At 37.9% G+C, this 13,010-nt stretch overlaps 2 protein-coding genes across 2 annotated transcripts; one reads left to right on the top strand and one right to left on the bottom strand.

The window, feature by feature from the left end:
* The first annotated feature begins 2,455 nt into the window (after positions 1 to 2,455).
* On the top strand, positions 2,456 to 4,371 carry LOC111901012 (organic cation/carnitine transporter 4). The gene is made up of 2 exons (XM_023896878.3): positions 2,456 to 2,992; positions 3,112 to 4,371. Exons 1-2 carry the CDS (start codon positions 2,584 to 2,586, stop codon positions 4,272 to 4,274), a joined length of 1,572 nt encoding a protein of 523 aa, XP_023752646.1. The 5' UTR covers positions 2,456 to 2,583; the 3' UTR covers positions 4,275 to 4,371.
* On the bottom strand, positions 4,285 to 6,351 carry LOC111901014 (uncharacterized). Its single transcript, XM_023896879.3, has 7 exons — positions 6,050 to 6,351; positions 5,657 to 5,769; positions 5,473 to 5,520; positions 5,277 to 5,334; positions 5,069 to 5,191; positions 4,634 to 4,801; positions 4,285 to 4,532 (listed from the first exon to the last, which is right to left on the bottom strand). The coding sequence occupies exons 2-7, from the start codon at positions 5,734 to 5,736 to the stop codon at positions 4,464 to 4,466; spliced, it is 546 nt and encodes a 181-aa protein (XP_023752647.1). The 5' UTR covers positions 5,737 to 5,769; positions 6,050 to 6,351; the 3' UTR covers positions 4,285 to 4,463.
* Positions 6,352 to 13,010: the final 6,659 nt, after the last annotated feature.

Raw genomic sequence — 13,010 nt, 5'->3', positions numbered from 1 at the left:
CTAATGAAACCCTAATCTCGTTTATTATATAAACGCTCTTCCTATTGTGAAGAGATATCCGAAAATTAGCTCTCGTTTTCTTCAAACTCTCACATGAATCTTTCTAGCAATTGGATTACGATTTCTGTGCCTAGAATCGTAAGTATCCACTTGAATTATCCTATGCTGAATTTCTTGCAACCTAAGCATAGGGTAAAAATATCAGTTCGGAAAGTGTTCTCACGATCCAAGTTGGTATCTAGATCTCCACTACATACCCTATATTCTCCTACACGAACGACATGAAGGAAAAATTAAAATGATATTCTTTTTTTCAGATTACGAGTTAAAGTTTTGACTTGATACATAAACAATGATATTTGGCATCGATAAAATAGATATTTGTTAATCTTCATGGTACTTCATCACACGGTCTTGTTATCCAACGTGTCTCTTCCCTGTCCAAACATCGTTGTTGAACTTCGTTGAGTTGTCTCTTTAGTTTGTGACTTCTTATTACTTGTCCACCTATGTATTTATTTGATAACATTGGTGCTACATATTTAGAGGTCAATCTGGACTTTCAACAACACACTAAAAATATTGAGATTGACACTCATTTTATACAAGATAATATTGTTTTCTCAAGCCCTTAGTGTTCGTTATGTTCCTACGACCTTCCAGTTGGCTAATATTTTTACAAAACGGTTGTCTATTCCTTAGTTTTAAGTACTATGCAACAAGCTTCATGATTTTTACTCCTTCAAGAAGTTGTAAAAGTGTTAGAAGTAGTTTCGGATTATAGACTTGGGTGTCTCTGCTCATATGAGTTTTGATCTATCCTTAATTATGGAGTTTGGATTCCTTTAAAAAGGTTATAAATTTGTTAGTAGTGTGGGATTCTTTCTATTACTTATAAATATCAACCTACTAGAATATCATTCATAATAAGATAATATAGTTATCGTGATTATTCATTGTTCTCCTTTTTAGGTTAATTCTTTTAGAGCCACAAATGGCCACCATTTTGATCATACTATTTCTTGCATCATATTTAACTTTGTTACAACCATACATGTACGTACTTTAAACTCCTTTCTCCTAATTAATAGAAGTTATAACTTGGTTGAATTTTTCCAAAAAATATCGATGAAAACTTGGGATTCAAGCTTTGGCTTTACCGCTTTAGGGTGGAGGATTCCAACATATATGTCACCTAGTCCTTACATCAGTTTCTATGTTTTTTCGTCATTATTGAATAGAAACTATTTTCCCTTTATCAAGTAACCATGAACTTCAAAGACTTTCAAAGTTCAAACAATTTATTTGGAAAAAATCATATAATTTATTGACTATTGGCAACACAACTTGAATCTCAATCATATCCTACAAAATCATATATTATAGTTCAAAAAGTTGAATATATAAGTTCATATTCATATAGAAAAATAAGTTAAAAGTTACTAACAAAAGCAATTTTAAACCCAATATAAGTTCATACACACAAGTACTTAATTCCGTGCATCTTTTTAAGAATTTGTATATTAGTAGTATTTGGGCCCAATATGGTTGTTGAGGGCATATATATTGGCTATGGACTATTAAGGGCATATAGTATGAAATATAAATCATAAACCAAGTTTTAATATAAAACCTATACTCTCCTAATATGTTGTTGGGTGCCTATCCCCCCGCTTGTTAAAGGCTACATCCATCTAGTTATATAAGTTTTTCTTTTTTCTGTCACTTCCATTCCTTCCAACCACAATAAAGGAAAATTATTATTAATCCCTTTCAACTCATATTGGTACAAGTTATGATGCATATGTTACAAGTAGAGATGAGAGAAAAGAGGGTGGGAGCAACGATTGCATGTAACCACCCAACCCACACATTATGTGGTACCGGTGGTGTAATTGTGACACCGGTGTTTCGCTCCCAACCTGCACGACTTTGTGCACCCTTCATTTGCCTCCCTTTCTAATCGAAATGATATGATTATTTAAACATATACGCCATAACTGTTTATTTTTTTATCCCTTTGATTACGTACAAAGGACAAACTAATGAAGCACACTCTTTATTAACATTTTGAATCATCAAAGTTAAAATCGATACCAACTCAAAATATAAACAACTCTCAAACTTATTTCCTGAAAAAGCTATAAGATCACATTACTGATCCATAAAATTTGGATATTACAGGAAGGGCAAAATGAGTTAATTGAGATATCTACTTCTGTCACTAAAGATCATGGTCATTTTTGGAATTGAACTCAATTATTGTACAAAATGTTCAACAACAGTCAACCACCCTTTCCTACCGGTAGCCCCTCCCCGGCGGCATCTAATTATTCCAATTTTAGGAAAAAATTTAAAATTAATAAAGAGAATGTCGGCCTTGATCAAGACCATTCTAAAACTTTACCCCTTAACAACTTGAAATCAAAAGAACATGTGATGATGTCATCAACAAGTGGCACAGTTTTTTATTTTCCAAGAACACCTGTTTTCCAGCACTTTATGTTCAGAAATCACCCATATCCTTTCCCTTATATAACAAAAATAAAATATCTTCCCTGATTCACAAACTTATCACCGCCGATGTCACACCATACAGAGGCTTTGAATGATCTCCGGCCACCTCTCCTCCCTCCAGACGACCATGAACTGCCACTCGAGTGGCTCTCCGTCGACCAAATGTTAACCAAATACTGCGGCGAGTTTGGGTTCTGGCAGCTCAAACATTTCATTCTTACGTGTATAGCTTGGGCTCTCCAATCCATCCACACCATGGTTATGATCTTCGCCGACTGTGAACAGGGTTGGACATGCGAACCAGGTTCTGGATGTGTATGGGACGCTGACAAGAGCGTTTGTGGGCTTGACCCAGGTTCATGGCGTTGGGATGATGGTGAAGGGTGGTCAACGGTGGCTGAGTGGGGTCTGGTTTGTGGAGAAAAATACAAGGTTGGGTTGGTTCAAGCTCTGTTCTTCGCCGGCTGCATGATAGGTAAAACACACACACACACTCTCTCTCTCTCTCTCTCTCTCTCTCTCTCTCTCTCTCTCTCTCTCTCACACACACACACACTCTTTTTCTCTCTCTCTATACTAAATCTTACGTCACAGGTGCTGGAATATTCGGTCATCTATCGGATTCAAAACTGGGAAGAAAAGGGTCGCTAACGATCGTATGTAGTTTGAGCTTTGTTTTCGGTCTACTAACATCCATCTCCCCCAACTACTGGACCTACGTCCTCCTCCGTGTACTCACCGGATTCAGCACTGGCGGAGTTGGACTCTGCGCTTTTGTTCTAGCCACCGAGCCAGTAGGTCCCACCAAGCGTGGTATTGCCGGAATGTCCACCTTCTATTTCTTCTCAATCGGAATAGCCCTTCTCTCAGGCATAGCGTACATATTCCGATACTCATGGCGTTCCCTCTACATCGCCTCTTCCATACCCTCCATCCTCTACATCGTTTTCATTCTCCCTTTCATCTCTGAATCCCCTCGGTGGTGCCTTATTCAAGGGAAAACCGATCAAGCCATGAAGATAATGCATAGTATAGCCAAATCCAATGGGAAACACCTCCCTAAAAATGTCTACATTGCCTTAAACGAGGAATGCAATAGTAGTAGTGATCATGATCATGACACAGTTTCTAATACTATCAGAAATGAAACCATAGAAACTGTGGTGGTTAGGGGATCGGTGATAGATGTGATCAAGTCACCATTAACGAGGAAACGATTGTTTCTTGTGATGGGAGTCGACTTCACATGCTCAATCGTGTACTACGGACTGAATTTAAACGTTGTGAATCTAAAAACGAATCTCTATTTGGCTGTGTTACTAAATGCTATTGTGGAGATGCCAGCGTATCTACTGACCGCGATTTTGATTGATAGATTTGGAAGGAAGCCGCTTGGGATTGGAACACAGTGGTTCAGTGGGGTGTTCTGTATTATCGGGGGGATATTGGGAAGCAGAGGGATTTGGAAGGAGGTTACGATGTTGTGTGGAGTTTTGGGAATATTTGGGATGGCAGGGACTTTTAATTTGATGTTTATATATGCAATGGAGTTGTTTCCAACTGTGGTGAGAAATGTCGCACTTGGATGTGGGACCCAGATGATTCAGTTAGGTGCGATATTGGTGCCTTTTGTGGTGGTTGTTGGTGGTGGTTTTCCGTTTATGGTGTTTGGGGCATGTGGGATTGTGGGAGGGATTCTTGTATTATACTTGCCGGAGACATTAAACAAGCCCTTGTATGACACCATGAATAAGTAACTATTGGTAGTTGCATGAAAACAGTTGTAAACATTTAAAATTACTAGATTGTCCTTGATATAAAATTATATATAGACTAAACAAGCCCCTGAAGTTCCATGATTGTTTCAATTACACCCTCTTAACAAAAATGTTTTCAAGTTGATGCCAAGACTATGAACACATCACACATCTCCTTGAACTTCGATTTTATGGCCCCACAATGTCTTTATCTCCCAAAATCTCGGCTATGACTTTGTTAATTGCATTTCCTCTGGCCTAAAAGAAGCAAAACAATATATGAGAGAAAGAGCAAAAATGAAAATGACGGAAACACCCCTAGAAGAGTACTACTAATTCAAGTTTTGTAGTATGATTACCTTGACTCCAATTGCCATAGCCGTTTTAAGATTCACAATTTCACCTAGTTTAAAAGATCCCCCTTTCTTATCTTTCACAAAAATGACGGAAACGCCCCTAGAAGAGGCCAGGCTAGGTAGGTGCTTTGTAAGCGATCGAGGGTTGCAGTCTGTTGCTATAAGTATGGCCTGTTTTTAGTAGTCAGTTTTTAGTTAGCATCATTTTTACATAGAAGGGTAAAGTTGTCATTTTCAGTTCAAAAAGGAAACAGTCGTTGTCCATAAAGCATTTAGGGGTTGTTTCTTTTCTTTTTCAAATTAAGTCCTGGATAAAGTGTAGCATGCATAACATCTTTTCTTTTCTATACTGAATATGAGACTAAATGACCATTTTACCCTTGCATGCCAAAAAAAACAAATTTTACAATGTTACACAATTTTAAAGTCCCAGATAACCTGCAAATGAAGGGGAGACATTTTAGCATTAGAACTTTCTGTGGGAGAACTTAAAGATCCATGAAGTGGTGGCATCCGTTCAAGCACACGTGTCACATCATTGACACCAATTGAAAGTTGTTGCTAATAAAGAACATATAGAAAACATCATCAGTCAAAGTTGAAACAACTTATAAAATAAAACTAGATTTAAAGAGAAAACTAAAACCTTAAGCCAAATTTTATGAGGTAAAGATTCATCTGAAAGTCTAGCTAACTTGAGTTCTCTGGTGCAAACACAATAAGCTTGTTTTAGTTTGTGTATGAATGTAGAAATTTTGGTGAGGGCATAAAAGTATATACTGTAATGTATTATACTTTAAATTCATTATAATTTGTAAATTGTAATGCAATGTATTTGTTACCTTTGAATCGAGTTAAGAAGATGGAGTAGACTTTCACCTTCATAAGAACTAAATGAACACATGACAAATGAAATCATAGTTAGTAATACATTGGTGGAAAACAAGAATTGGCTTAAAGTAGGTTATCGATGTGTGCATATCAGTCTCGAACCCTAAAATGAACACAGAAGAAACGGAAATTTACTTTGGCTGTTGAAGAATGGAGTCGTTAGAGAGTTTCTGAGGCAATATTACTGAACTTTTGTTTCTGTTTTTCATCCGCATTTTGCATTGAACAGATAATTCGATGTAAATCCTCTTCAACAGAACAGTTAAACAGTTATACTCAGTAAACAAACTCAAAAGAAAAACAATAATTTAGGATCGAGAATCACACACACAGTAAAATAGTGTAGTTAACAATTAGGTGAAGAACGATCAGAAATTTGCCTACAATAATCAGAAGACAGAATTATGTGTGCTTTTAAGCTTGAATACTCGCTCCATTCAACAACGGAAGCAATTAGCAAAGTTAACTGAAGTTGCATAAGCAGGTTGCTGAAGGTTTGCTAATGTATATGAAGTCAAAGAGTATTACCTATGATTTCTTGGCTAGTGTCGAACTGTCGATTGCAGCTGGCGCTGCTGGAACTGCTGGAGTGGCGATTTGGAGGTGTTCGCGCTGCTGGACTACCGGCGGTGCCGTTGATTGCAGCCTAGCGCTGCTAGACTACCGCCGGGTGCGGGAATGACTAATGAGGAACCGACGATTGTAACTGCTGTGGAGTGTAGAGGTCGGAATCGTGATGGATTAATGCTCGATCGACTATGAAAAGTGAAAACCCTAAATTGATAAAGGGGTTGAGCCTAAAAATCATGCTAAAAATTTTGTTTTAATAAAATCTAAGGGTTAGAGAAAAAAATTTATCAACTTTCTTATATAGGACAAATAATGTAAATTTATAAAGAATTAAATAAACAAAATCATCAAAAGTCTCATGAAGTTACTTAAAGTACAATGATATAATAAGAATAAATAAAAGTAGAATGTTATAACAAACAAAACAAAGGAAATACATAGTTACTTCTTGCATTTAGTATGTCACATACATTTGCTACGAGAATCCGGTCACCAAGCAATAGTAGTTGATGTAGTAGAGCCAAGATCTCTTTGTTGTCTATTTTCTTCACTTATTTGTCCATATACATTTGTAAGATCAGAAACAAGAATTTTTAGTAAGTAAGTCAAAAAAAGCCAAGATGACTATGTTCATGTATCTCACATCAGTGTGACACGGTAAACTAACAATTGCTTATTAAAGTACCAAGTCATGATCAAAGCATTAAACAAGCATAGGAAATATGAACTAGAATCATAGACATAAGATAAATGATAAATAAGCATAAATCCTTCAAAAACCCACAAACATTCAAAGGTTTTAGCCAAGGTCTACCAAAATAGAGGATTTAGCCACTCATGGCAATAGAATAACAATCACAAAAGTCTAATTGCATAAAGAAACTACCAATAACTTGGAAAGATGAAAAGAAATGAGTTTCAAGCTCCAAAATCGCCTTCTTCTGGTCTTCAATGGTGTAAAATCGAAGTGATAGCTGATAGATCCAACCCCCAAGGTAAATGGTAAGCCAAATGACCAAAATGCCCAAAACTGGGCAGTTGCGCGGGTACCTGCGCGACAGAAATTCCACCCGCGCAAGTGTTGCTGGAATGCTATTGGCTCATTTTTCCTCCACTAACCATCCCACTACCAAAGATTCTCTTGGTCCCCTCCATATCCCACATGATTCAAATTAACCAATCATCTTTTAGCTTCAAATATAGATGCTCCAAGCCCAAAATAACAATCCATGATCCATCTTCACAAGCCCACTTCATCCAAGTCTTTAGCCTTTTAAGCCCAAATCTCCCTTAATGGATCCGCAAAGCCCAATAATGCCTCGGAAACCCACAAAGCCCATTTCCAAGCTAAACCATAACCACGACAAGCTCCAAAACCCTACAAAATACCTCATGCAACATAAAAAGTCTCCGGTATGATCCATAATAAAGAAAATAAATAAAATATAATGCAATAATGATAAAAAGATCTAAAAATCAAAAATAAACTAATAAAAATAAGGAAATAAAATAAGCTATCAAATCACCCCAAGCTTAACCCTAACTTGTCCTGAAGTTAGAACAAGACTAAAATGAGCTCGGGATGAGCTAAACTAAAAAGGAAAAAGAAAGATACCATAGAACTTTGTCAACATCAGTCAACATGGTCAGAATCAGTCTTTCATGGACCCTACGCATCTTCAAAATGTTCCTCGCTTTAGAACCATAAACCACATCTCGAACCACTTGAAGGGCGAATAGATCACGGTTGGATGTAGTTGCGGTGTGCAAGACAAAGGAAAAAGAGGATGCGCCCAGTGTGGGCACTTTAAATCACCAATGTAGACCATAGTGCAAGAAGGAAAGGCACCTCTTCACACACTATGAATCCTACATTTGTCAGGCTAAAGTGTATAGTATGAAATAGGGTTTTGCAGCGCGGCCTCCGGGCAAACATCCGATTTCAGAGGTTTCTCCCTTGTACTGTCCTTTACAATTTACCATCTCATTGTCATAGCTTTTTCTCACCAAAATCAAAATATAAAATAAAATAAAATAAGAAAATTCTTCTTAACCTAAACTTAAACCTAACAACTTAAATCTTCAATCTTGAACTTCTGTTATTTGGTCTTCAGCCTCTTTGTAGCTCGATCTGTTTTTTTTAAGAAAGAAAGAAAGAAAGTATTGAACTTGGATTCTTGTTCTTCTTTTTTGTGTTGCTCTTTTTCTTCATTTTTCTTCTTTGTTTTTGTTGCTTTTCTTTAATCTTCTTCATTGTTTCTTTTTGTCTTCACTTTTCCAATTTCTTCGTTTTTTTTGTGTGTTTTCTTCTTGTCTTTCTTCTTAGAAGGTCTAAGGAATTTCACCATGTAACATAGGATGGAGGCTAACATGAACACCTAATGATCATTAACAATGTGCCAAGATCAACTAAAAAGGGTGGGATATGACTCAAAAATGGGTGTTACCGAAAACAACTTGGTCCTAAAAGATGTGAATTGGGGGACCCACTTCAAAGTTCATCAAGCACCTCAATGTAGGGTATGATAAACAAAATCTATCTAACTATCTACTTTATACCCCTAGAAAAATGATAACCTATCTTAAAAAGGTGGTGAGAATCTAACTAAGCAAGGCTCGGACGAGACTCGGGAGTACTAAGGAGTATTCCCCCCAAAACCAAGATGCGAGTCTTCAATGTCTTCAAAATACCTTACCGGGCTAATCTTTGCCCGCACACATCGTTTCGACCAACCACATCCCTCCGCACCTAGACCCAATCAAGCTACCTGCATCTGACCCCCACATAAGCGGTCTCAAAGTGGTATGTGAGGCTCAAAACGTGTCCCATTTATCCAATACAAGGAATTCCATATCAAGACGTGGGACCACTCTATGATTCAATACTTATGCCTCGGTGTTGTGGTGCATGTAAGGATGAGAAGACAAGAGAGAACAAAAATGAACTTAAGCTAGAATGCATCTAAAAAGTATGAAAATTAGAAAAGAAAGAAACAAAATATGCAATATTTTTGAAATTTTTATGCAATTTTTGTGAATGACCTAAATGACTTACTCTAAATGCAAATATATACAACCTAAGTGCAATCAAAAATAAAATATAAGAATACCTCACCCCAAGCTTAAAATGAAGCATTCTCCTCAATGCTTAGGATGAGAATAAGGAAAGATCATATCGGGATCAAGGTGGAGAGGCCCGCGAGGACAATATGGAAGCAACACATGGGTCATACAATGATGTGTGGGTGGAGTTCTTGGCCGCCTAAATACACGTGGATGAAAGCTTGGTCGCACAAAGGAAGTATATGAACTGGCTCGAAATTTTCTTATGAAGTGACATATTTGCGTGGGTACCCTCGCAAACTTTGCGCGGGTGGGGGGCAGCCGCACGCATACATCAGAATGCATCCCATGTGGGGGTAATTTGAGCTCGGATTTTGCGCGGGTAGGGCTGGGTCGCGCAACGTTTGCGTGGGAACCCGCGCAAGTTGCAGATTTTGACATTTTTTGCAAACTTTACCAAGATCATTACTAAACCTCAAGATGCTTATTTTTGACAAACTTCAAGCATACAAACATCAAAACTTCAAACGGAGATTATTTATTTACAATGCATTTATTTAATGTATTTGCCAAGACATAGCCCTGCTTCCGTCAACCTTCGTAAATTCGGGTTTCCAATGTTACGTTGTCGAATTCTCCCGTGTCAAAGCCTTCATAAAATGGTTTCAAATGGTGCCCATTCACTTTGAAGATTTGGTTCATTTCCAAACTCTTGATTTCAACCACACCATTATCAAACACTTTTATAACAATGAAAGGTCCGTGCCATCGACATCGCAATGATCCCGGGAATATATTTAAGCGTGAATGATAAAGAAGAACTTCTTGACCCGGAATAAAGTGTTTTTGGGTTATGTGCTTTTCATGAAATGCCTTTTTCTTCTCTTTGCATCTTTTGAACCTTTTAATTATCTTCTTCTTAACCACGTCCATCATTGGAGGATTTAATCTTCTTTGAGCCTCTCTCCTAGGCTTGAAATAGTCTCATATAAGAATCTTGTGTGTGCATACATTAGGGCTTATCCCATTTATTGGCTCAATCACATCAACCCAATACAATGAAGAAATGTTGCTAGGGTACCTCATTGCTTCAAAGATGTTGAAGTGAATGATCTCTCCATCAAACTCCATAGTAATTTTTGCTTTATGGACATCAATGATCGTGTGAGCGGTATTCATGAAAGGTCTTTCAAGGAGGATCATAGATGATTTGGAATGAATCTTCTCTTCAAGATCAATGACATAAAAATCCACCGAAAATACTAGTTGATTAACTTGTACTAACACATCCTCCAACACTCCTCTTGGAGACACACTTGACTTGTCCGCTAATTGAATGATTACTCCCGTTTCTTCCAAAGGTCCAACATTGAGAGATTGAAAAACCGAATATGGCATCACATTGATCGAGGCTCCAAGATCTAACATGGCACTTTCGACATGTAAATCACCAATGGTACAAGGGATAGAAAATATTCATGGATCCTTGTATTTGGGAGGTAACTTCTTTTGGATAACCGCAGACACGTTTGCATTGACTTGAATCTTTTCATTTTCCTTTAATTTCCTCTTCTTGGTGCACAAATCCTTGAGAAATTTTGCATAACTTGGAATTTGCTTAATAGCATTCAATAGTGGAATGTTGATTTGGACCTTGCAGAAAGTTTCATATAATTCATTTTCTTCCTCTTTCTTCTTGGAAAAGGCTAACCGAGAAGGGAAGGGTAGTGGTATGACCAATGGATTGATGGTCTTGTTGGAAGATTCGGGTTGCTCAATAATTGTCACAATCGGTTCCTTTGGAGGAACTACATCCTTCGGAGGTTCAACAATGATAATTTCATCTTCTTCTTCTTCTGTTGAAACTATTTTAGGGTTGCTTTCTCCAAGTGTTTTCCCACTTCTCAAGGTTATTGCACTCACATTGGGGTTCTTCTCGGTTTGAGAAGGAAGTTTACCCCTTTGTTCCATCTTGTTGAGAGCGGTGGCCAAGTCTCCAATTTATGCTTGAATGTTGGAGAAGGTGTTCTTGGTCTCTTGTTGAAATTGATTTTGGCTTTGAGCAAGAGAATTAACGAGTTCTTGAAGACTCATTTGATGGTACCACTTGATTGGCTTTGTTGATGAGGTTGTTGGTAATTTGGAGGTGGATGAGATGTTTGTGGATATGGAGGTTTTTGTGATGGGTATTGTGGATATTAGGGTCTCATCATAACAATTGGTGGGTTTTGCTTTGGTGGGTATGGGTTGTTTGGGTTATTCCTCCAATTTGGGTTGTAGATGTTTTGAAATCCCATGGGTCTTGGTTGACCTTGAGATTCTCCCATGGAATTAAAATCCTCCGGTTCACTTCCAATTGTGGGACATTTATCCGTATAATGCCCTGTCATTGTGCAAATACCACACACCATCAATTGTTGACCACTTCCCGCCACCATTTGACTTAACACATTAGTCAAGTCCAAGAGCTTTGATTCCAAGTATTGATTGTTGCTAACTTCACCAACCACTTGTGGGGAATTTCTCTTCATTTAACTTCGAGTCCCGAAGTTTCTTTGATTTTGAGAAATGGTACCAAAAAGTGAGCGTATCTTGTGAGGTGTCTTGTTGAAGATGTCACCACCACTTGAAGCATCAATCATCCTTCGATCTTTTTCATTCATACCCTCGTAAAACTGTTGAAGAAGTAATTGTTCGGGAATGTTGTGTTGAGGAAAACTTGTACACAAGTTGTTGAATCGCTCCCAAAAATCATGAAAAGTCTCATTCTCCCCTTGACGAATCCCCAAAATGTCACTTCTTTGACTTGATATCCGGGAGGTGGTATAGAACTTGCTATTGAAGGCTTTGAGTAACTCTTCCCATGTGTGAATAGATATTGGTGGTAAGTTGAATAACCACTCTCTAGCTTTATCTTCCAAGGTGAGCGGGAAGGCGGTTAACTTGAAATCATCCAATGTCACATGTTCGGGCAACATGCTAACACATATCATATGAAAGGACTTCAAATGCTTTTGAGGATCTTCTCTATCCAAACCATGGAACTTGGTTAGTTGATGTATGAAACTTGACTTCAATTCAATCACTCGACGGTTTTCGGGATATACAATACCAAGCATTTGTCTCCATCATTTGTCTAAGTGTCAACTCTTGAGGGGGATTGGGTGGATTGGGGTTATTGGGATATTGGTGCATGTAATTGGGAGGTTGTTGGTAAGGTGGGTATGGGTATGGTTGGTGATTATACATTTGTGGTGGATAAGGTTGGTAGTTAAAGTATTGGTTGTAAGGAGGTTGTTGTTGGGGGTACATTGGTTGTTAATACATTAGAGGTTGTGGGTAATGAGGTGGATTTAGTTGATGTGCTTGTGGTTGTTGAACTTGAAAAGCATTTTTTTGAGGTTGGTTGTTTTGATGGAAGTTTTGGTTTTGTGGTTGTGGTTGTTGATAATTGGGTTGATTTTGATGAAGGGCTTGATTCCAAGGTGGCATATCTATGAGAGGTTCTTGGTGTTGTTGTCTTGGTTGTTGGGGTGAGGTATTGGCATCTTGATTGTTTGGGTTTGGGTTGGGATTGTGAGGTGGAGTGTGATTCATGGCTATGTAGTTTTCAAACGGAATGTATTCAACGAAATGACCAACAGTTGGAGAACTCGGCTCGGTGTCAGTATTGCTTGAAGTATGAAATTGGTCTTCTATGTTGATTAGTGGAGAAGAGGAAGAAGCTTGAACGAGTTGTTGTTGCTTTGCTTGTTTGGCTAACTTTTTCAACCTTTTTGCTTCTTTTTCAATTTCCGAATTGTAGAGTAGTTCACCGGTTCTTGTAGACCTAGGCATAAACAATCAAATAACAATA

Source organism: Lactuca sativa, chromosome 7, assembly GCF_002870075.4.
Source record: "Lactuca sativa cultivar Salinas chromosome 7, Lsat_Salinas_v11, whole genome shotgun sequence".
In the NCBI taxonomy this organism is placed as follows: Eukaryota; Viridiplantae; Streptophyta; class Magnoliopsida; order Asterales; family Asteraceae; genus Lactuca; species Lactuca sativa.
The sequence above is the reverse complement of the archived record's forward strand: the minus strand, read 5'-3'. Positions and strand labels throughout refer to the sequence as shown.